The 25,188-nt window shown below is 41.4% G+C and overlaps 1 protein-coding gene across 1 annotated transcript in view; it reads right to left on the minus strand.

The window, feature by feature from the left end:
- The window catches only part of lrp1bb (low density lipoprotein receptor-related protein 1Bb), a gene marked incomplete at its 5' end in the record, with an annotated part of 183,744 nt that overhangs the window by 35,122 nt on the left and 123,434 nt on the right, over positions 1 to 25,188 (minus strand). Inside the window, 24 exons of the mRNA XM_083682704.1 lie at positions 53 to 236; positions 1,663 to 1,850; positions 2,048 to 2,188; positions 2,324 to 2,446; positions 2,546 to 2,674; positions 3,313 to 3,432; positions 5,784 to 5,906; positions 6,130 to 6,279; positions 6,492 to 6,605; positions 8,121 to 8,240; positions 8,412 to 8,540; positions 8,929 to 9,054; positions 9,971 to 10,163; positions 12,916 to 13,120; positions 14,762 to 14,951; positions 17,235 to 17,606; positions 17,905 to 18,029; positions 18,690 to 18,841; positions 19,336 to 19,462; positions 19,951 to 20,080; positions 20,306 to 20,440; positions 23,424 to 23,555; positions 23,833 to 23,958; positions 24,074 to 24,214. Coding sequence (XP_083538830.1) covers positions 53 to 236; positions 1,663 to 1,850; positions 2,048 to 2,188; positions 2,324 to 2,446; positions 2,546 to 2,674; positions 3,313 to 3,432; positions 5,784 to 5,906; positions 6,130 to 6,279; positions 6,492 to 6,605; positions 8,121 to 8,240; positions 8,412 to 8,540; positions 8,929 to 9,054; positions 9,971 to 10,163; positions 12,916 to 13,120; positions 14,762 to 14,951; positions 17,235 to 17,606; positions 17,905 to 18,029; positions 18,690 to 18,841; positions 19,336 to 19,462; positions 19,951 to 20,080; positions 20,306 to 20,440; positions 23,424 to 23,555; positions 23,833 to 23,958; positions 24,074 to 24,214 — 3,675 coding nt within the window. The remainder of the gene's footprint in view (positions 1 to 52; positions 237 to 1,662; positions 1,851 to 2,047; positions 2,189 to 2,323; positions 2,447 to 2,545; positions 2,675 to 3,312; positions 3,433 to 5,783; positions 5,907 to 6,129; positions 6,280 to 6,491; positions 6,606 to 8,120; positions 8,241 to 8,411; positions 8,541 to 8,928; positions 9,055 to 9,970; positions 10,164 to 12,915; positions 13,121 to 14,761; positions 14,952 to 17,234; positions 17,607 to 17,904; positions 18,030 to 18,689; positions 18,842 to 19,335; positions 19,463 to 19,950; positions 20,081 to 20,305; positions 20,441 to 23,423; positions 23,556 to 23,832; positions 23,959 to 24,073; positions 24,215 to 25,188) is intronic.

Genomic DNA, 25,188 nt, shown 5'->3' on the forward strand with positions numbered 1-25,188 from the left:
CCATTGCCATTTTATACTCAAACTGCACAGACAAGGAAATTACTTGAATTACTTGATAGAGCCTTGCAGGTGTTGGGGTTGCGTTCCAGGGCTTCATAGCCATCCACACACAAACACTTGTAGGATCCGTAGGTGTTGATACAGCGTTGGCTGCAGGGCAGGCTGAAGGAGCATTCATCAATGTCCACACAGGTCTTCCCATCATCCTTCAGCCGGAATCCAGGCCAACACTTACACTGGTCACACAAATAACCAAAAAGAATGGAGCACATTTAGTCAGTAATAGAGATAGGGGCTGGTCAATACAGACAATGCTTTGTAAGAGACAGAGGTAATTTGACCATTATTTGCGGATAAAAACACACATTTCTATACAAAAATCTATTTTCGAAATAATGCAAAAGAACTTAAAACAGTGAATAAACTCAACACAGGAAGAACCCTGATTTCCAGGCCAGTAAAAAGGGATTACAACAACCTAGTAGTGACATCAGTATGATGCCATCAAAGTGATGGTGCAGGGAACAAAACCCCTGCCTTTCAGTAGCCGCAGCCTAAAATAACTCAAAGTGCTTGTATCAGCTATACTGGACTCTGTGTAAATCCCTCTCTCATCCAAAGTTATAACCTTGAGGGCCTTTCTGCTGATCTCTGTGTTCAAGCTTCAGACAGATGAGCTAGGGGTCTGCATTGATGTGCTCTCTAGTCGGCTCTGGCCAACTCTCTAGACAGGGAATACTTGTTTTGTCCTTTTGGTCATTTTTTGATGCAGAGAGCGGAGGGAAAATTTGGACTGAGGGCAGGAAGTGCTATTCTGACAATTCTGATGGCCGAGGGTCACCTCAGCATGACGGCCCTGACCTGGATCCACTCCAGACATCAGAGTCAGAGTCATCCCTCAGAAACTCAGCAGAACTGTCCTTCAATGAGAGCTGACGTAGGACTGCAGCCAGGGCTTTCAAAACAAACAAACATGTTCCTGGTGAGCTAGCCCAATAGGCTCTCTAGGACCATTTGCTCATCTTTCATCAGTTGAACCTGTAGCATCTATGTTTGTATGAAATGAAGGAAGCATATCATATGTGAATTCCCTTACCATGATTGAGTGTCATTGTGGTGGCTGGCAATCAGTGCTTACTTCTCAGTGTTTATGTGCTTTTACATTTTGTGGGTGAGTCTGATATGAGGCACAGCATAATCAGTCTTTAGAGTTCTTATAAATGCATATTGCTATAATAACATTCTAGCACTTCGCCTGTGGCGTGTTTCAAGATTTCTCTTACAACAAATCAGGACATGGTTCAGCATGTTCTTATTAAAAACGCTCCTTTCTTTTTGGTTTTAATATGTTCAGCAATAGCTTTGAGCCATCCAGCGGGTTATTTACTCTTTTGTCTCTGATAGAAATACACAGGACATTCAAAATGAATGTAATCCTAGGAAAGGACTTATTACATATTGTAATAAGCAGTAAAGCCTCCATTTAATCAAGTGTAGATAAAAAGCGAACCACAATGCTGCTTCACACAACATGTTGACACATCACACCAATGCCTTATCTTGAGGATGAGTGAGGCTCTACATGAAACTAAAGGGTTCTACAGTGCAGGTTTACGGCAAGAGAATGGACTGTTAAAGTACTAAACTGTTGTAGACTCCTACCTTGTATCCAACAGGTAGGTCCTGGCAGTCCTGTGTACAGCCACTGACTCTGCGGTTCAGACACTCGTTCACTTTGCAGTTCTTCTCATCGGACCGGTCTCCACAGTCGTCCTTCTTGTCACAGAGGCTACCCTCAGAAATGCAGCGCCCGTTGGAGCACATGAAGAAGGAGCCATTGCACAAACTCCCTGAAAGGATAATAAGCCAAAAATGTGTGCAATTATACAACACTGTGGGAAATGATTTTAATTTGACAAATATTATGGATAGATTCATTCTGTTCTTCCCCTGGCTCTTTCCTGGACATATGTCCTCCTATGGGGGTGTGTTAGGACTGCTGACACTGATGAACAGCTTCCCATAGAGTGCCAAACAGCAGTATTACCTGCAGCCAGACATTTGAGGTTCAGTGGCAGCTCATCAGAGCGGTCCGGACAGTCTGCATAGCCATCACACTCCCACTGTGCACTGAGCAGACAGCGTCCGTCTCCACAGCGGAACTCCTCAGGCCCACATGAGCGGTAGACTGCAGAGAGAGACAGACACCTACAGCCTCACCAACTGACACTCAAACAGCAGAGCGACAGACACCTACAGCCTCACCAAATAATTAAGTATTACTGTACTCAAAGCTACAGGAAGAGCAAGAAAATCTACTTGCCACATTCAATCGACTCATCCGACCCATCACCACAGTCATTGTCATGGTCACAGACAAATCTCTGGGGAATGCATGCTTTGTTGTGGCAGCGGAAGGAGTTGTCATCACACGTGTTGTTGGGTGCTAAGGCATGAGGAAACAGGTTGACGGTTCAGCTGTGTGAACAACAGATTCCCACATCACGACACTCGCAATGCATATGTTCAGGTAGGTCATATTTACCACAGCCAGCTGCAGAGAGCTCATCACTACCATCAGGGCAGTCCCTCTCTCCATCACACAGCCAGCGTTTCGGCACACAGGCATAGGATCCAGGACAGCTGAACAATCCTGGAGCACAGGTCACTAAGCCTGGGGGGGAAACAGAGGAAGATACAGTACTGTTCATCAAAATCACAGCAGGCTACACAGGGTGAACTGTAACCTAAGACCACTATGGATTCTAAATGCACATTCTACTACACTAACCAATACATGTCAATATCAAACCAGCTTTGTTTCAAGGACACAGAAGGATTCCAATTCCTCAATGGAATGTGGAATCAATAGATCAAATTCATCTTGCTGTGACAGTAAAGCTCAGTAATGCTCGTCTGGTTAAAAATGCACTTCCTTTTGTCCTTGCAGTCTTTATTCCCATTGTGTGTGGAAAGGCTTAGGGCTATAGTATTTCATTAATATTTCCATGACATTTCATTACAATCCAATTATACTACTGTTCATGGCAAACATTTTCTATTTATTGTTGTGTGATTATTTCTGTTGATTGGGAAATTCATTATTGTTACATCTCATTTACGCTGTGCCTCTTGGTCCTAATGATGAACAATCTATTTGCCTCTGCACCAAATTAAATGAATTTCAATATGTCTCTGGTTTCAGTTTTGTGTCACCATTATTTGAGTGATCTCAAACTGGTCTCCTGCTCAGTGTGGAGATAAGAAGTAATCTTCACCTAAAGCCCCAGTGCTATGACCTCTAGTACTCACCACAGATCTGTACACTCTCATCCAGTCCATCCTCACAGTCATTCTCGCCATCACAGAGCCACTGCTTAGCGATGCACTTGTTCTTTGAGCAGGCAAACTGGTTCCACAGGCATGAAGAGTCTATGGGGCGCACATTCCAAAGCCATAAATCAAAAGGCATTGAGAAAAAATGGCATACACTGTAGAAGTCACACAGCTCTTTTTCATCAAAGCACAAGTGGCTGGGTATCCATGTTGTCCAGAGTCTACTTGTTTACCTCTGCTGTTTTTTGCCTGTCCATTCACACAGTCAAACAAAGGACCTAGCTACATATTTTCTGTTCTTAGTAATGAAAAAGCTGTTTGGTGGTCAAGGATAGCTGCTGGTTACAAATATGGAAGGTCAAACACACCACAAACAAAACTATGCCTGACAGAAACGTGAAGGACGGATGTTATCATCAAGGAACGATTTGAAAAAGATTCCAATAATAAATAAAACAAATATTCGGTTTATTCTCAAATAAATATCTTCTTGATTATCTGGGTCTATTTTCAATGTATATATTTTTTGTTTGAGGGATATTCTGATTTGTTTTCATGATATGTATGTCTGCTGTCAGTCAACAGAAGCCTGTTGGATCTGGAGGATCACCAAACTGAAGATGAAAGAGAAAAGGACAGGAGCGTAAATAAACATATATTATCTGAATTACCCTCCCTTGGGAACCTTCATGCGGTTCCTCTCTCAGAATTCATTTGAAGTCTGATGGAACTTTGAAGACATGTGGTGGTAAAATACTTCAGTATCTGTCTCCCTATAACATATCAATCTCCCTCCTTTGACAGAAGCACAGGCAGAGTATTGATATGTGTTGTATGTGATATGACAATTACATTTCAAATGTTAAAAGTTTGTTATTTAAAAAAATAATAAAATAGTAGTACGTTCACTACTACACGTGAGTATATGAAAGCAGATATTTCATATCTCAGGTTTTCAGTGGTATTTCACTGCAGAGAAAAGCTCATGAGACAATTTACAATGACAGACGCGTATTTGGTCTAATCAGTTGTGAAATTGGGATTTTCCAAGAAATAATCACATTTTCCTCAAACCATTGTCCTTTGCTGTCAGTTTATCAATAGCCAGGGCTTTTTATATGATAATTAACTCTGAGAAATGGGAATATCATCTATTTCTTCTGAAAATGTGATCAGAACATCTAACAGAATTCATGCCATTCAGATGGAGGCATGATTCATCTCAGTTCTGAAAGGCTAAAGCACATTTGCAGTTCTTGACACCATTATTTCACATCCATACTATAATCATGAAACACTTAGATAAAGGAATGGGTATCTGCTCTTCTTATATGCGAGGGTAAAGTATGCCGTATCAAGGATCCAAGTCAGTTAATCAGAATTTGACTGATATTTGACTGATATCAGAATGTGACTGATATTTTCCAGTTGTAGACATGCATGAGTTTAATTTGAATAATCACACCTTAAAATACTAGATCTTTCTTTGCAATGTGGGTTAAACTGGAAAACTGCTCAACATCATCTCTATGCAATTACAAAGCAATGAACAAATAGGATATACAATAATGGTAATTACAATGTTACTAAACATGTGCAGTGCAATTTCATTGTAACCTCATAATTTCATTCACTTTGACAACGTGCGTAATAGTACTCTTCAAAGACAGGTAACAAATGAGACAGTCATTCTGTCAAAACTAATTCCCCCACTAGTATGTGTACTTGATCATCTGAAACATGCGATGAAGGAAATACTCTCAGAAATACTACAGTAACTCTGTAGCCCTCAAACATACGTTTTGCTTTACCTTTGATGACAACATAAATGACACATAAACAATTGATAGTAATACAGTATGTATATTTACCTAGACCATGACTCAATTATGGTCCTCTTGTATCTAATTTGGAAAGACCTTTACTTTGTCATAGTAAGTTATGCATACATTAGTAAGGATCAAAGCGTGGTCTAGGAGTGTTCTTGTAGTCCCCAGTGACAGGGATTGTGCACAGTTCCGTGTGAAGGAATGTATGATCCTTATAGACGTTAGCATTTTCCAATTAACCCACATCTCTGGTTACAATTCACAATGACTTTTGGGCTAATTCATTAATTGTTACACAAGAGGGAAAAAAAGAAGCCCGCTTAAGTGCCTCTATTTGAATAGGGGTTGGAGGTAGACTCTCTACCCACAAGTAGCAGACGGCTGAGCAGTGTAATTAAACACACAATGAGGAGGAACAATACAATGTGTGAAGACATGGCCTTGTGATGTGCCACACAATTAACGACTCTGATTCACAATTTGTCACGACATCCACTGAACTAGCAGCTTCTTGTAGATGTATGTAAGTTATTCAGACAGTCCCTATAATAGATGTTCCCTTTGTAACACACTGTCAACACTTTGTCGACATGACAAGTAAACGCAAGGCAGGCTTACCACACTGGAACTCATCCGCTCCATCCTCGCAGTCTTTCTGTCCATCACACAGCCACACACTGGAGATGCAGTTCCCACTAGGACACGCAAAGTGGCCCTCCTCACACCTCTGCCCGTGGGAAACTAGGACACACAACAATGGGAGTGGGTGAGTCATGTTGGTGTGAGTGGTGATTCGGGTCTTTATCTAAGCTCTCGTAGAATCTCTCATTCTGGAGCCCTAGCCCTATCACATCAGAAATTATATCTATGTTTTACAACTCTCCCCAAGTCTTTTCTAATTGGAGTTGACTCTTTTGATCTGTCTTCCGACACAGAGAGCACGGTGACAGGAGAGGAGAATCACCTTGGCAGTTGGTCTCATCTGCGTAATCTCCACAGTCGTTGGCTCCATCACAGATCCATGATGGGTGGATACACAGTGAGGTGGAGTTGCAGCTAATGAAACCTCTCTCTTTCACCCCCAGTTTGTAGAAGTCAGAGCAGTCTGTGTGGTCTGAATAAAAAATATAATACTGTGAACAGTTGCTTACAGTTTTGTACTGTACATGGGTGTACTTTAGCATACAGACGAATAACTGGATTGAGAACGAATGTGTACAAGTAAGATATGGGCATACTAAATCACTGAGTCCAATTGATCAGTGGTTGGTGCCATGTTTTCAAAATGACATTTTTCGAGCATCACACCATAAAGGCCGTTCTTACTGCAGTTCTTTTCATCAGAGGCGTCAGCACAGTCAATGACCTGGTTACACCAGCCTGAGCTGGGAATACAGCTCCCATCCTGGCACGATGATTCAGAGGACACACATGTGATATCTAAGGGACAAATTAACATTTCAAAAAGGGTGGATGTTAAAGGCATAGGGGACAGGGGGGCAGGGGGAAGTATTACACTGATCCAGGTAACTCATTCTAAGGCATCTTGTGTTTAAGGACACTACTGAACACTGGCTTGACATTGCATTCACCCTGCTTCCCAATAGTAATATTCCTCTCTCCTTGCTTCCTTCTTTAAATGCACTAGAGGAGAATATCAAAGGGGAGGGGATCTTCGATTGCATTTTGAGAAGGAAGTGAGGAGAGAGGGTGTGAGGAATAGAGGAAAGACTATTGGGACAGTCTTGGTTGAAAAAGGCAGACAGACAAGGATAGAAGACATCAGATAAATGATGATTTGAGTATGTATCCACAATAATTGACAATAATTCAAAGGCAATATCATGACCTTTAATATCAGCCCCACTGTATTAAACCATTGTAAATAAGATATTATGACCACAAAGACAAATTGCCTTAGATAAATTTAGGAGAGCGGGGCAGCCTGTTTTCCTGCTCAATTTACCATCAATGGCACCATAGCCTTTTCATTAGAGTGCATGTAATTAAAGGTTTTAAAGGCAATAGAAGCAGGGGCACTATTGATGCTATTACAAACCTAATGCATGCTTTGAGGCACATTACAGTCAGTGTAATGTGCAGTGGTTGTTTTGCATTAAATGTTATTTCTGGGAAAAAGATTCACATTAATCTTAAGAGAATCCTAGTGCTGCCTTCTGGGCTTTCTTAAAGGCCCACGCCAGACACCATGTTTCACAGATGAGGTGGTATGCTGTAAATCTTGGGCAGATCCTTTTTTCTCCAAACTTTCCTCTTCCTTGGCCTACCTCTTCCTTGGCTTGTTTGCGATTGCTGAGCTCACCAGTGCTTTTTTTTTCTTTTTAATTAAGTTCCAAACTGTTGATTTTTGCAAGCCTAGAATCAATACATTGACAGCTCTCTTATGCCTATCCAAAATAGTACTTTCACCTAAATGCCAATTTTCAGACTTGCATCATTGTGCAATAACATCCTGCAGCCTCAGGATGACATATATCAGCAAAACAACTTGACAATGACTAGCGTGGGCCTGGACAATGACGGCTGTGGGGCTCCGCTCAACACTGCTAGGGTTTGCTTTCCTTTGGGCCTTTTGCAGTCAAATACGTGCAGCCCAAAATTACTGAAAAAGTAGAATGGAAGGGAAACATCAATTCATGTGAATCACAATATTAAACATGAGCCTATCTTTGCATGGTAATTCATTACTTTGTACAAGATGCATGAAATTGAGCAAATCCTCTAAAAATTATGAAAATTGCAATCATTTTGTGCATAAAGCATGCTCTCTCTTTCAAATGAGGGTTCCCCATGGGAGTCACCTCTGAGTCTCAAGGCCCATGTGATCGGCTTAGCACAGCATGTAGCCTAACACGCAGCATTACTGTATCGAAGTGGGACCTGCCCTCCGAGGCATCAGGATTGACTGGGAGATCAAACGGTCCATATACTCACTGTTACAGAAGGCCTCATCTGAGTTATCCCCACAGTCATCGACCCCGTCACAGAAGCGGCTGTTGGCCATGCAGCGCTGGTTGTAGCATGCCCTGAAGCCCCTTCTGCAGTTTCTGTTGTCTGTATGAAATGAAAAGACAAAATACTCACTCTTCCAAATGAAAAGCTAAATTGATAACCTGTAGTATTACAGTCACTTTCCTCACAGTGTGGATGGTGATTCATTTTATTCATACAGGCTTTACTTGGAGGAGCAAAAATGTTGAGGGTATAATTTGATCGATTGCTTACCACAGTATTGCATTTTCTCGTCTGACTTGTCTTTGCAGTGAGCTATTCCATCACATGTTAACTGGTAGTTAATGCACTCTCCGTTCCCACATTCAAACTCAGTGTGGATGTTGCAGGATGAATTCTCAGCTACAAAATTAGAACTTGTTTAATAATGAGCTTACCCAATCACATGATTATTCTCATGCCATGACAAACACCATAATTTCCACTGTGCTGTTACTGTGGTCTAACTTTAAGCTTAACTGTAGATACAGCCTACCCATATGACCTTGATGATGCAACAACAAACAGTGCATATCTCCACTGAAGAAACAGTTAACTGCCTAAACACTGTGTCCTTGCCAGACTGTACTTGTGCAAAAGCTTATTGTAACTAATTACACTATTTTTCACTCAGAAAACAAATAGACAGTTGGTCTAAAGGATAATTAACAACTTGTTTTTCTGAGAGCTGTGAAATTTTAATTACATGTTCAGTGTGCAAGAGGAAACAAAGCAACACTTTGGGACTTACACACACATCCGTTATCATCCAATAACACACGCTCTCCCCGACAACTACAGTTGACCCTCCCATCTGGGGTCAGAAGACAGAGGTCACCACAACCACCATTCATGAGTCTGCATGGAGACAACTCACCTGGAATAGAAAGAGAATGCCAGAGATGTTAAATACACAGACAGTGGAGTTGCAATTTCTGTTTAATAGATGAACCTGAATTAACATTGTGTTTATTCTGAAACCAACTTCTCCCCCTCGCCCTCCTCCCACCCCATGACATGTGAATTAACCCAGTAGATGACAGGTACATAGACATGGTGGTTTCGTCTCATCCCCTTTGTTGAAGAGAGAAGCGGAGATGAAGAGGGAGTAGGAACATACAGCAGAGAGATACGTGACAAATGAACCATTGGTCCGACTCCCTCACCCCTCCCCCCTTCCTCTCCAACCCCCTGCCTCTCATTTACGCATCAGTAGCTTTGTGAGGGATGACTCAGCAGGCCTCTGGAAGAGCTCCTGAAGTGCCCAGGTTGTTGCTCAGGAAGAGAAAAGGAGGTTTAATGAAGGTGTGAAAACAGTCAAGATAAAAACGGTTGTTTTTTGTCGTCTCCTTATGCATTGCCGGTTGTTGCGCTTTGTTCTAGTAAGACAGGTCAAAGTGTGGTATCTGCAATCATTTGCAATGATGAAATAAATGAGAAGAAAAAGTCCCTCTCAGCAGCCTTAGTGAGTCAAGCCGTGGGGACACTCTAAAGCCCATTTCCCAATGTCCTAGTTTTTATATATGTGACACTTCAGAGACCTCCTCTCCGACTCAGGGATACTTTCTTATTAATTACATCCCCAGCTTAAGAGTTTCTTCATAGCTAAATAAGACCTTCCTAATTTATCATTCCTACTGTTTCTCTCACATTAAAAGGGCCCTGGTAGATACTTTACTATGAGTCCTCCAAATGTTGTAGAAAAGTATTAGGTGAAGAGACAACACAACTTACAAAAGCAAAAACAATCCATCAGTTTGTCTTTGTAAGCTTATTCCAGGTGGAATACTCACAGCTGTTTGTATCGTTCGCCACAGCGATAATTCCCATGGGCTGATGGGGAATGTCCGCACGCAGTACCTTTGTGTCTCCACCTGTGTACTTGTTGGATCGCAGCACAGCCCTGCGGGCCCAGTCTGACCAGAAGATGAAGTCCCCATAAATAGCCAAGCCAAAGAAGGTTCCTGGGCCCGACTTCACAATGATCTATAATTTATAGGACAGCAAATCAGTTATATGACTCAAAGCCAAACTCCAGTAGACCATGGATGACTATGATCTGCACTATATAATCGACCAATGTCAAGCCATAGCTTAATCCCTTGTGCTTTACTACTTTGTACCAGTATCTGTATGAATGTTTGATGTCATTCAGTGATAATGTTTGTATTTGTTTGTCAATAAAAAAGTAATATAGAAGAAAAAGGGTGATGATTCATTGCATCAAATTCATCATTGCATCATCACACCCCCCATGTGACTGTTTAACCCAGATGTTGGATGTGTAAATGACAGTGCTATGGTGAGGGATGCAGGAATCCATCCATGGCTCCTTTTGGGATTCAGGGCTTCCTGCAGCTATGTAGTCTCAGCCATTAGTGGGACACGCTTGTAACCATGATCACATTAGCTCTGCTGCCATACTGGGATTAATAGGACAGGTGTTGATTAAAGGAACCCAGCTTGTGACAGCAACAACTGGTGATAGGGTGAGGGAGGGATGAGGGAGGGATGAGAGAGGGGGAGAGAGAGAGAGAGAGAGAGAGAGATATGCAAGACTGCCAGATGGGTTTTGATGGAACATATTGACAAAAGATTAGATTAGGGGATGGGTAGTTTTACACAACGGGACTAATTGGCACAGTGTACAAAATCTGTAAACTCTACTACAACTCTAAAATACATGTTCTGAGTAAATAGAGATGTACTTTGGTAGTACAGTGTTTGCATGATGAGTCTATATTATGTACATAAAATTGTCAATGAATATTAAACCTAATATAATGATATAATACACTCACCGAACACTTTATTAGGAACACTATATTAATACTGGGTAGGGTCTCCCTTTGCTCTCAAACAGCCTCAATTCTTCGTGGCATTGATTCCACAAGATGTTGGAAACATTCCTTTGAGATTCTGGTCCATGATGACATGATTGCATCACACAATTCCTACAGATTTTTCAGGTGCACTTTAAAGCTGTGAATCTCCTGTTCTACCACATCCCAAAGGTGTTCTAAGGCCACTGAAGAACACTGAACTCATTGTCGTGTTCATGAAACCTGTTTGAGACCACTTTTGCTTTGTGACATGGTGAATTATCATGCTGGAAGTAGTCATTAGAAGATGTGAAAATTGTGGCCATGAAGGAATGCACATGGTCAGCAACAATACTCAAATAGGCTGTGGCATTCAAGCGATGATTGATTGGTATTAACGGGCCCAAAATGTGCCAAGAAAACAATCCCCACACTATTATACCACCTCCACCATGAGAAGGTGTCCAGGTGTTCCTAATAAAGTGTTCAGTGAGTGCCTGACGTTTTTATCCAAACAACTAGCGAGTACATACATTTTAGCATATATGGTTCCACTTCACCTGGCACGTAATCAAGAGTAAAGTCAGAAAAGATTCTTGAAATGTATTTCACTTGACATGCATGCAGTACATTGCTCATGTAGATAGACGCGTGCTTAGCATCCATATGAGGCTCTACATTTATATTCAGAATATTCCCACCTAAAGTGGTCTTTTCACCACTAAACATGTTGACATCTTTCCCCAACACACATTCCACTGGGCTCTCTGAGAGTTTAGGCATTAATAATGACATGGCTCTCCACTTAAAATGCCACACCAGAGTGTGAGGGCGAGTGGGCCTTCAGAGCTGTGTTCATTTCATCTCTGTCATGTCACAGCTCTCCCTCTCCCTGTCAGCCTGTAATGACACACCCGCAGTGGATGAGCCAATCCCCCAGGAGACCCGGCACACCATGCACTACCACCCCCACAACCATAACGCTCCCTGCATTGGCAGGAAGCCCCACTCTCACTCCACCCAGGGTCGCTCACTGCTGCTCTGTTGATAATCAGTTACCTCTGTTTAATTTTCATGTTCTAATTGGGGCGGTGCAGGCTGGCCCCCACAGGGGTCTCTCCATGTGAGCCTTCATTAGCAGGAGTAGACTGCCGTAGGGGCACACAAGGACCCGATGGGGTGAGATTTTTGAGCCACACGACCCCACATGGCAAGCGTATGGGTAACTAATTGCAATGGGCCAAGGTCCTGAGTCACAGAGGTCGTGTCAAGCACAAATTGAAATCCATAGCAAAGAGGAACCAGGATGTAATGTAATCCCTGACATGCAGGGGATACAGGGGGATAGATATCCAGTTAGGATTTTCAGAATGAAATACATTATGCATGCAACCTCTCACGAATAAAATGAGACCCTCACTGAGCTCCTTTGCTTTAGAAGGGAAATTACTTCTATAATTAAGTAAACCATTGGCTCTGTCTTTGATATGATATATGAAAGAATGCTGAGAAGTATTACAGAGGCTATCCATTGTTGAAACACCGTCAGCTCAATAGGCATGGGAGATAATGTGGGCAGGCAGAAAATGAGTCTAAGCTTAAGGGGGCATAACAGCTTCACATTCTAGCACAGAACCATCGCCTTTGTTTCTACCAGGTTTCAAACATCATTTCTCCTCTATTGAGAGTTACTGACCATGAATTCGTCAAGCACATGGTAGTCCAACTAGAAGTAATGAGAGTGAGATTTAATCATGAGTCTAACAATTGTCTAACAATTTCTTACATAACAAACAGGATAATACCATTGGAATGAGTGTTGGATCGCCATGACAACATGCAACACTGAATGGTCTATGATACCGTAGTAGCGAGACAGACATGACTCAGCCACAGCTCACGTCAATTATACTCACATATCTGTAGGAGCCATCATAATCACACCTCTCGATCTTCCCCAGGCTTCCGTCAGAGAAGTACAGCTTCTCTGCTTTGTGGTCGATGGTAAGACCGTTGGGTGTGAGGATGTCAGTGCTCACGATGACCTTCATGTTGTTTCCTGCCAGGGTGGACCTCATGATGCTGGGTCGCTGCTCATTCCAGTTAGTCCAAAACATCAGGCTGGAAAAATGTAACAGACATTCCAAAACCCACTATTAACTACACACAAGAAACCGTTTAAAAGTCCCTCAACTGAGAGGAGGGAAGATAGTAACAGTAAGTTACATTTACAGTCTGTTATCTCTTGTCTTAAAAGCAATTTCCACCATCATTGCAAACAGATGTAGCCAAGATTCTGTATCTTTATATCTGCACACCCCCCCTTCTGACATCTTTACACCCCCTCATGTGAGGAGTACAAAACAAATATGTGTTCTCTGAAATTGAATCAGGGTCCTGTATGATGGCTTTAATAGGACTGCAATTGTTACTTGTCAAGCTTCTCTTTCGTTGGGGAAAATAAACACTAATGAGTGTGAGAATTATTCATAGCCATTCTAAATTGCCTGCAGTCTATCTAGTCATGTCACTCTGTTATCTAGTGGTCCCATAGCTCATGTGGCACTCATGACCTGTCACCTGCTCCTCTTGTTGTGTCCCCTTCGCCAAGCATGAGCTTCATGTCTGATAAGGTGCAGCAGTTTTTGCTGCTCACTTTCCATTTGATAAAACAGATTAGCATCGTTGGATGTTAGATGGAATGAGTATTCATATTTCTTTGAGGTGACTACTAAGAATATCGAGAATGATAATCTTTGGTGGGTAAATAAATGAAAGATCCATATCTGTGTAAGTAGGTTTTGCTAAATGAGCAGAATACATGAATGCATTACAGTTTACAGCAAACACTGACCAAAGTAGAGGGTGTGTCCTCAATCAGAATGCTGTGTATTGCTCCTAAGATAAAAGGGAGGACACTTTTCAAGTTTTAAGTGAAGGCTGAACAAAATTGAGGTAGGGTTTGGTTATGTTACCTCCTTCTCTACAGTACTTAAAACATAATAAAAAAAAAAACATAGTGGAGTTCCACACTTGAGGGTTAATAAGAACCCAATTATAATATTCTGTCAGGGAATGCTAATTAATCATCTCAGGTTAAATTCTAATTAACAGACATCATTCTGGCCTCTGCTTGAAAATGTGCCAAATTATCAACTAAGTATAACCGCTGAGGTCAAGAGTTTAATTCAGCTAGTGAGCCCCTGGGCCAGCACTCGCCGGTAATATATTTATATTCATTCTTAGACTTTTCCTTGATGCAAGGACTGTAAGTAATTACCATAATTTGAGATATGCTTTTTTATACATGAATGGATGTCACAGGACATTGGTATGTTGTTGTGAAAAGACACTTCATGCCTTTCACTTTCTTCTCAAATTGCTACTTTCTTCAAATGAAAGTACTGAACCAATTAAATGCTTCCCTCAGCACACCATGTGAATACAATCTTCTTTACAACAACTAATGAACTGAATACATATTTGCTGTTTAACATTTTACAGATTGCAGAAAACTCTTCAGAGCTTGTTGAGGTTAAGTTAGTATTCAGATAGTTACACAATATATTCTATGCAAGGATGCATGCATACTGTACAGTATAGATGAATGTAATGCACCCAGTAAAAATCTGATTCTGCTGATTGACAAGCGTTACCACAGGCATAAAACCTCATCTGTCGTAGTAACTAATGAATTACAACCGTTAAGAATACCAATGATGATATAATTGAATGAAATTAAAAGATGAGGGAACCACTGACTTTTGACACTCATCCAAGGCGAGGACATGAGGGTGGTCATCCTCTGACAGGGTGACCACAGCCTCCCTGGTAAAGGCTCCTGGCCGGCTCTGGTCCACCGTGTGCCTGCTGATGGTGGAGGTGGTGGAGCTGGTCCAGTAGAGAGTGTCCCAAGCACGGTGGTATGCCAGTCCCTCCACCGAACCCACATCTGAGGGAGCAGACAGAGCAGAAAAGGATCATCCACTGCTTCATTGGAAATACATAGACATACTGTCTATCAAACTAGAAATGTTAGCAGGGCATCTGAATTTACTGAGAGGGCTTATATACAGTACATGAAAAGACATTGACATCAAACATATAGCCCACAGTAAATAATTAAAGTTCAAATAAACCAATAAACTATAGAATCTCAAGTAGACTCAAAGTCATGAACACCAATGTATGCAATGTAGGGCACAGAGTTGTCTCTACCATGTTTTTCAAAAATGGACTCGTAGTGGATGTCAATGGAAGACTACTTATTGTGTTGACATATTCTATAGATATCGATATGTATATTACTGTACAGTATATCTAGTTGGGTTGAGGGTGGTTCTACTGTTATTATGCAAAGCTGATGTTTCACATGTATAGTATATGTTTGCTTCAGAGAGCTCACTTCGCAATAAAAATAAATCCAACAAATTCTCATTTTATGAAAAAATAGACATTCCGGAGGTAACTAGTGGGGACTGAGGTGTTACTGAGCTGCCTGGCTGAAATATCATCTCCTTCACTCCACTCTACAAGGATCAACCCCAGCATGGATGCAGTGCCTAATTGCTCTTAATGCTTAACATGTGGTCAAATCTGGTGATATGGGCTGAATCCGGTGCTTCTAAAAGCCATAAACTATACAAGATGAATACTTAAGGTACTATCCGAGTCAGCCGATTGCTAATTAATTGTTCGCAATAAAAGGCATCTGACAGCTCGGTTTGCCGGAAATGGTTGGCGAGGCCAGGGAGTAATTAATGGGGGATGTGGAGCTTAATTCGGGAAATATGGAAGATTAACATCTTCACCCTTCTTCAATGACAGGGTGCAGAGACTGACTTTGGAGAGAGGAGAGAGAGGAGAGCCTTGGCTTTTATCTACAGGACTAGACGCCGATAGAGGGTGGAGACTCCTTCAAAGGGAACATAGATTTGATCGTTGCTCAATTAGACATTTAACTGAAGAGAGAGATGGGAATGCAGTCCAACTATGAGCAGGTGAGATGTGTAAAGCTATAAAAGCAATGGATTATTAAAGGCCTAAATAGTATTAGTATCGCATCACTCGTCATTTATGGTTCCCTGCATTGATGGGCAGGTCTACCAATCACATGCAGAGGTGCTGAGGAGGAGATTTAACACATACAAAATGTCTTAAAAATACATTTTTTTTTTTTCTGAGTTATTACATCAACATCGCTTTCCTATGAGGTAATGCTTTCTGGTCACAGCTAACTGAAGGCTTTTCCCTTCTCTCATTTTTTCAAACATCAGAACATGAAGAGGATATGGATCAGTGGATCCCGCTGGTCTGGGGGGGGGGGGGGGTTGAGCTCTCATCTCAGAGGAGACTTCAGAAGATGCTAACCGTGCAGAACTGAGGCCTTCCCTGCTCATCTGCCTCCACTCATCCTTATCAAGGCAGGATTGACTGGGCTACTGACGGAATAAAATGGTTCTGCTCCTCTTGCTTGCCATCAATACAAACTGTCATTCTGTAAAAGTCTAAAAAATAATGCATTATTCCACATTCTGTGTTTATGCATTCCATTCCAAGTCTGAGAGAAATGCTTCAAATTCTTAGATTCTCTTAGATGCAAATATTACAGCGAGCTCCCATGAGTACTCTGTCTGAGTAAGCTGTCTTTAATCTTCACATGTTCAGGTTTTGTATTCTTAGATAACGCAGAAGATGTCAGGCCAATTATTTCTATTTGGATCTGAATGTGGTGAAAATGGGAGTGGGGTAATTTCATCCATCAATAGTAAGACCAAAAACCTAACCATCCAATTTGACAGTTAAATTGCTTCCATTTAGTGGAGGAAGAATGGAGGTGGCCATTTCAACGCTCTTACTTGATGTAGTATGCATTGAAGCCACACAATACATCAAGGACGGCAGTGCCACTTTACTTTCTCTACAAATGGCTTTTCACAAATGTCTGCTAAGAGGCAGAAAGGGCCGCAGTCTCTCATTTCACTCTATAGCTAGGTCAGTGGACTTAGCGACCTGTGTGACAGGATGATGTTTGATAAATTACAGCACTGAAAGAAACAGAACAATAAATAAGCAACAGCAAAAAAACTAAACATGAATTCGTTCTGGCAGTAATTCTGTTATATTCAGACCCTTCGAAATAAAGAGACATGCTTCATTCAAACTCAAAATGTCCAACCGAAACACAAGAGTAGAGACAGAGGGTAGAGGAGAAGCCATTCTTAAATGCACTTACTTTCTGCTATGATAGATCTTCCTGTCCAGTCATCATTAATCATTTGGATATTTCCAAAATGGATATCGCTGAAAAAGATACGATTTGTCCCTGAGGTTTTCTGGCGGTAGTCAAAGGTCAGGGCTATGACGTTCTTGAAGTACGCTGGCCTCTCGAAGGGCTGGACGGGTGAGTTGAGGTCACTCTCATCCGAGAGGTGGATGCTCTTCATTATGGTCCTTTCAGAGTAGAGCAGGTAGCCCTCATAGCGTTCGCAGGCAAAGCCATCCTCTGCCAGGTGGCCGTGGGCACAGGAACAGGTTCTGCGCCCGCTGCCCAGGTGAAAGCACAGTTGCTGACAGCCCCCATTACTCCTGGCACATGGGTTGGTGCCTGTGTGGCATAGAGGAAAACATGTTTCTTACCTTCAATTAGCACTTTTACTACAGTGCTACGGCTGATAATAACAGTGGCTGAAAATGATAGTGGCTAATAAAACCAATAATAGTGGCTAATAAAACCAATAATAGTAGCTAATAAAACCCATATAGAAAACATGCTCTGCCTAGAACCATTCAGCTTTTTTATAGTAAAGTAGATATTTCTCAGTTCATTTAACCAACAAACGTATGATGAAGTGATACAATGCTGATGGTGGTGACAATCAATATGACCATTATGAAACGTCTACCTTTCTCCCGGCCTCTATTAAAGACTGTCACATCCTTCAGGTTGACCCCCAGGCCACTCCTTATAGTCACAGCCTCTGTGGCATCACTTTTGATGCCTCGTCGGATTGATCCATTGGAGTGTGCTCTGTCACAGACCAGAATGGAGAGGTACACAATGTGGACAGAAAAGTAAAACAAAAAGAAAGAAAAGTAATCAATGGTGTTGTAGACGGATTTGGTGGTGGCAGCTTTGATTTAAATGTGTTTACCTATTTACAGTTGAATGAGCACGGCTGGCGGAGTGTCTGTATGGTCGAGTGTCTCTCATACAGGGATGAGCAAAGCATTATCAATCATTATTAACCATGACATCTTTTGGAGTCAGATACTGTATAATGTACTGTTAACTTGTGTTAGTTGGTCATGTGACCACTTGTATAGAGTGCGCTTCATCATGTCCATGACTGTCAAAAGACTAATTTTGTGTTTTTATTCTCAACCCGTCCTCTATTCTTCAGTGTTATTATTTCCAATTCTTCAGTGCTATTTTGATGACATACTGTAGGGCACTTACATTTTTTATGATAAAAAGTAATCCAAAAAGTAATTAATGGCCTTACACACAATCATTAACATCCACAAAACAACTGGCTGGACAAAATGTGAAGGATCTATCCTTGGTAATGACATTGAGGCATACTAGAAGCATTTACATATGAATCCCACAGAGGCAAGGGTTAATACCAGGTTAGTGCTGCAGACTTTGTGGGCCACTGCATGTGCATTTAAGGAAATAATAAATTACCTGTCAGACCAGTAGATGTAAGCCCCGAACACAGCCACAGAGAACAGGTCTACGTTGGCTGCTGACAGTACAATCTCCCGACTCTCACCGGTCTCAAGGTTGATCCTCTCTATCTTGTCTGTGCGGGCGTCACACCAGTATAATCTATTTTCCTGGAAGGTAATTTAAAAATGCACATCACTGGTCTATCCTCTTATTGGGTACATTTTATCCACAAAAGAAGTATGAGAGCAGCCAGGGGCGCCGCAAGGGGGTGGGGGGGGGATTGTAGGGTACAGGTCCAGGTCCAGGTCCAGGTCCAGGTCCAGGGGGGAGGCATGGATAATCCTCAATCTTGGGTCGAGGGTATACAACTATTTTAATGCTCCTACATGGCTATGAGTAAACATAAGCTATACTCAGTATGGAGCGAGTGTAAAAACAAAAATGAAAAAACCTGTGTCTTGAATTCCAGTCAAAGAGAATCATTTGATGATCTCATGAGGTCAACAAAATCATGTCTCAACAACGAGTATAAATTAATATTCATGGGGGGGGGACATGAAGTCGTGACATTTTGTACCTGGGCCCAACAGAGGCTAGCGGCGCCCCTAGAAACAGCTATATAATAAGTGGATAGAAGGGACTAGGGGTCAGGTGTCTGCACCTCGTAGTCTATGGAGATTCCGTTGGGCCAGGCGATTCCAGAGTTGACCAGTGTGACCTGATCAGAGCCGTCCAGCCGTGCTCGCCCTATGCAGGGGTTCTGACCCCACTCAGTCCAGAACAGATACCTGTGGAGGAGAGAGAAGCACATAATTAATAATTATATATATATATATATATATATATATATATATATATATATATATATATATATATAATTATTAATTATTATTAATATAATTTAACCGGATACAGTATGATTGACTGTCAGAATAATTGAATTAAACAAATCATACAGTACACCTTCTTTATGATTGTGCAGGAGTCTCCAAATGGGTAAACCATTACAACAATCTCACTGCAGGACATCTTCGCGTGGTCCTGGTAAGACTAATAATATCAGCCGCCCTCTATCGTATGTTCTATTTCTGGACTGACACAGCAGGTTATCCCTGATTATCTACCAACATCATGAGAGAGGTAGCTGAATCACCTCGACTCCTACAGATCAAACTAGGCCTCCTCTTCCTCTGTCCATTATCCCCTGCTTTTTTACAGATTATTATCCCATTTATTATACAAAATGCATCCTTTCATCATTGATACACAGACATACCCTTTCTGTGGATGGACAGCGATGGCTCTGGGTTGATCAAGTCCCTCAGAAATGACCACAGAGCGGTATGCACCACTGAGACGGGCGATTTCAATGAGATTCAAACCATGGTCTGTCCAGTATAGGTTACCTGTTGAAGGAGGCCAAACATGTAAACAAAGCATGACAGATATCAGACATCATAACACAAACAAAATATTGTGTGTAAAACCACACACCAGAGGACTTAATTATTTTGGCATACTGTATACTCCAGAGATAATTTCATAATTGTTCAACATATGGCCGTATCCACTGAGAACCACATAAAGTCAGACCATTTTGTTGGCTACATTTCACAGCAAACCACACTGACCAGCTATCCAGTCAACTGCGATGCCCTCGACCCGACTGATGCCAGTAGTAATGATGTCTTCCCTCCAGGTTTGATCCCTCTTGGCTCTGGAGATTCTGTTCAAGCCCATGTCTGTCCAGTAGACAGTGTCATTTCCTGCAAAACAGAGGATATATTTCACAACAACATCAAATACAATGCTAAATGTGTAGCCACAAATCATATGTATACCCACAAACAAAACAGTTCATGAAACTGTATTTTATTACAGCATGGGCCATTTCACAAAATGGGAATATAAAGCATGATTGTTAGCATATCCACACATTCAAGAGACCTCATTTCATTGTTGACATGTAGAGCTATGCCGGAATGGCTATTGTATACCCGATTTTATTGAAAAGTATATTGCATATGCAAAGCATGGCATCTAAAATGTTATGATCTTTTAGATAATAACTCTGTTTCATACAGCATGAAATACTAAGTCATTCATCTTCCGTCCAGCCTGAAGTACATCTCAGTATTTGCCTGTCAGTAGACACAGGTTGTTAGGAGGTGAGGCAGCATGTTTATTTGCACCCACCTGTTCATACTGAATTCATATTATTATCGGAATACATGCAGTATATTCAGAATACGTATTCAGAATACATTTTGAAGTATTTAGTATTCTGGTAGCATACATTTTATGGTATTTACTTTCATAAATAACAAAATTAATACTTTAATCTCTTTTGCAACAGCCTGCAACTCAATCAATCTCACAATGTTGCTGCTACTCTGCACTGCACAGTAGCTGCTCAGCTGAATGAAGAAAATAAAATTGTGCGATCTGCATCCCGTTGATGGCTGAAGGTGGTGGAAGTTGACTTTCAATTTGTGGTGCTACTCATAGCTGCTGTATCGTACGGAGAGCTTTCTTGAGAGAGTGTCCGCGACTAAAAAAATCGGCTAGCCTAATATTCATATCGGTCAAAGATAGGACCACCAACGACAAGCTGACACCCACAACTGGACCGAAGGCAGCCCACTGATGGCACACTGCTTTGGCTGTTTCTCTCCACTCCTTTACCAACCTTTATATTTAGCTAAAATGGCTGAAGCATCGGTCTTTAGGGTTTAACTGTCAGTCTACCATTGGCATGTCAACTGTTTGTCTACCACTGCCAGGGCGACATCGGTCGACCATTGGCATACCAACTATCAGTCATTAGTCCAGCGTTCACATAGCGGCTGTCGGTTTAGCATTGGTATGCTGGCAGTCGGTCTACCACTGGCATGCCAGAGTCCGTCTACCATTGGCGTGCCGACGGGTGTCCACCAACAGTATGCCACTGTCTGACTATCATTGGCGTACTGAATGTCATTCTACCAATGGTATGCCAACGTCTGTCTATAAAACCATTGGCCCTCTGTCGGCATGCCAACATAGGTTTAAAGAAATATTTGTTTAGTGTGTCCATGCTTCTTCCAACAATTATTTTTTGTGTTTTCTTAAATGCTCCTGTGTACAAATGGAAAAGTATTCCAAAAAGTATTCATTAATCTGAATACATTTTGAGCAATGCATTCAGTATTCAGTATCAGAATACATTTTGAGCCATGTATTCAGTACTCAGTATCTGAATACATTTTTGAAGTATTCTAATACAACTAACACATATCTTACATGTGGCAGGATCCAGCTGGAAGGTTTTAATCTTTTCATTTTTTATGCTCCAGCGACCTGCCTCATAATGCCATGCAAATGATATGTGTGAGCTATCAGCTACTGCTGGCTGAGCATAGCTGTGTATTTGCATGTTCACCTGTATCAAGCAATGAAGGGGAGGGCAATCACAACCTTCTACTCAGCCAGCATCTAATTTTAACTACATTTTCAGCTGTATCCTCATTTAATCAAAAAGCAGTCACACATTAAGATTACTCTTGACCTTCAGGGTCACTGACACAATTCAGGTGGTCGTTGAGCCTCAAGTAATACAGTGTTAGCTTGCAACAATTATTTTGTGACAGGTGTGTGACGTTTTCACCCTATTCCTCCTTAGCCGGTCAGGTAACAACTCGTGTACACTACCTCTATAAGTTAGGCCGATTCTTTGGGACTATTAGACTGCATCTATAATTGAAGTAATGTTCACTTGCAAACAACGGGTTGATGCAACACACATACATACACACATACACGCATGTGACTATGGTGCATGTATGTATGTATGTATGTATGTATGTATGTATGTATGTGATAAGTGTGTGTGTGTGTGTGTGTGTGTGTGTGTGTGTGTTTGCATGTGTGCGCTTATGTTAGATAAAACACACCATTTCCTTAATATATGGCTTTTGTTATCACATATTGGTGGCAAGATAATATATATGAAGCACAACTAGCCCATACTTTATTCATAGCATTTTCTGTGTAATAAATCTATCATATTTATCACATGAATTATGCAAGAAAGAGACCATGTACTGTATACAAATGCCAGCACAAGCCATGGGTTTATGCCCAGCAGTGTGCATGTTACCCTCATTTAATACAATATCTGGGGAATTGCTTTGTGTCAGGAGCGGTTCTCAGGCTGGTGGAAAACTGGTCGGGTGTTACTCATGCTGATGTGCCCCTAACGTGAACTTATTATTCTTTCATCTCTGGAGCACTCAACAGCACTACTAACCATTATTCTAAAGGGTTAAAGCATACTACAACAAAGGTCTCCCTCTTTCTCGCTCTCGCTCTCTCTCTCTTCACCCGTTGCACTTGATTATGAATTCTCACTTGGAGTATTGTTTTATATTATATTGTACTATATTGTCTGCTTGCGGAACAATTTATTTGGACTCACATGCTCCAACTAGATAAAGGTACATAAAACACAATGACAGATTAACAACATCAACATATTAAAAACACAAGGCACCCAAACACATAAGCACCATCCACAACACAAATTCACATTACGTCCATATGCAGCCATCAAATACATCGAGTCCATCTATTTAATGTAGATGTGGCAGACATAACACAGAGCACAGTAGAAGAAGAGGCCCATGGTTCCGTGAACTGTAGATTTACAATATAACTGTGAACTGAGGAACATAGATTGAGTGTGATCTGCCAGTCCTTGAAGTACTGTACCTGCATGGAAGTCCACACCCACAGCAAACAGAGTCCCTGTGATGGGCATCAAAGCCTCTATGTTGTCATTGGGGTCCAATCCGACTCCTCGTATCCCCTCATGGATAGAGTACATCAGAAATGACTCAATGCCTAGAGAACAAGAGAGTACTGTAATTCATTCACTCTCTTTACATAAACAAGGCAGGCAATACAGGGGAGAAAAAAATACAGTAGATGCCACTGTGTTATAACATGCTTACTTTTTTATCAAAAAGGGAGAATATGCAGTCATTATGTTAGGACGTTTCATCAGAGGTCAGAGGTTTCTAGTACGGTCACATTGAGTTTGTGTTTACAGTCATGCTGTAGGGTCACATGGAGGCTACTGTTATTTGTGTAGTTAGTTTGAGTAGTCTACTTTGCTTACCCTCACAGGACATGCGATCAGTGCGCAGGTTATAGCCCACAGTACAGGAGCAGCTGCGAGTGTTCTCAGATGTGGGGAAACAGAGCTGGGAGCATCCTCCGTTGTTTACCTGACATGGGTTCCTTCCTGAATATTGAATATCAAATGATAAAATCAGAGAAGCAGAACCTGCATTTGTGTGTGTGTGTGTGTGTGTGTGTGTGTGTGTGTGTGTGTGTGTGTTTTGCACGCGTGCTCTTACCTCTCTGGCCCTCTCTGTCGTACACCTTCATGTGTACCACTCCACTGGTCTTATTACGTAGAATCACTGCGTTCCGTCCATCTCTCTTGGTAACAGTGCCCAGCTGAGCTGAATCATCATCTGCCCACCATAGTTTACCACCTGAAACAAACAGCAGTCCTCATTTCAAACTATACCCTCAAATAAAGTCTGCCTGGATATCTATCTATACAGTACTATTATGTAACTCTGCATGTACAAGTAGTGTAGAGTAACTGTAATTGAGGTTGAAAAAGATGTTGTTGACCGACAAGACACCAGGGCTCTAAACACAGGTACTCGTTGATGGGAAGGTTTGAGTAAAGAGAAGAGAAGTAGGTGGGAGCGTAGTAGCATGAGTTTGGAGAGGGACGCTGGAGAGTGTGGGCAGAGGAACCAGCACAATACCCACCCCCACCCCCCACACACCCCAGCAGAACCTAGTGGTACACAGCTCTAGCTCTTGACTGGAGAATATCCAGACATGACAAGGATTTTCCATTCAAAAACCCACTAGACTGCAACCAACCTCACTGCACTGACGCATGCAGCAATGTCGAGTGGCTCTTGTCCCTTTAGAGAGGGCCTCATAAGTACTGGGTAGCAAGACATACATTTAGGACTACTTTCACAATCTAAAAATAGACACAATAAGCAGGTAAGGTGAAAAACATATTTAGATTTATCAGTAGAGTAATGTCATCAAGAGGGCTTCAGTTCTTATTTTTCAACATGTAAGAGATGTGTTCATATTTCAGAGAGCCAGTGATTATGCAAAGACATAACATTTTATCATGCAGTGAAAAAAATTGGAAAGTGGAATTGAAATGGATTGAAAAGGATCTTTCTTAGATTCCATTATGTATAATACAATGTCTATATTCAGTTCTGGAGGTATTACTGTAATTATTATTGTCATGCGCTTATAAATATCTTTATGTTTCCACATGGATACAGTATATTTTCTCTAATTTTCTCTATGGTAGTGTTAGCTTTAATTTGAAATGTCATTACCTCTGTCACTAAGAGAACTGTACTATAGTCTGTTTGATTATGATTATACCCTAGTTTAATATGGTTTCTAAGAAAAGACAATA

This window comes from Argentina silus (genome assembly GCF_951799395.1).
Source record: "Argentina silus genome assembly, chromosome: 12".
Classification (NCBI taxonomy): domain Eukaryota; kingdom Metazoa; phylum Chordata; class Actinopteri; order Argentiniformes; family Argentinidae; genus Argentina; species Argentina silus.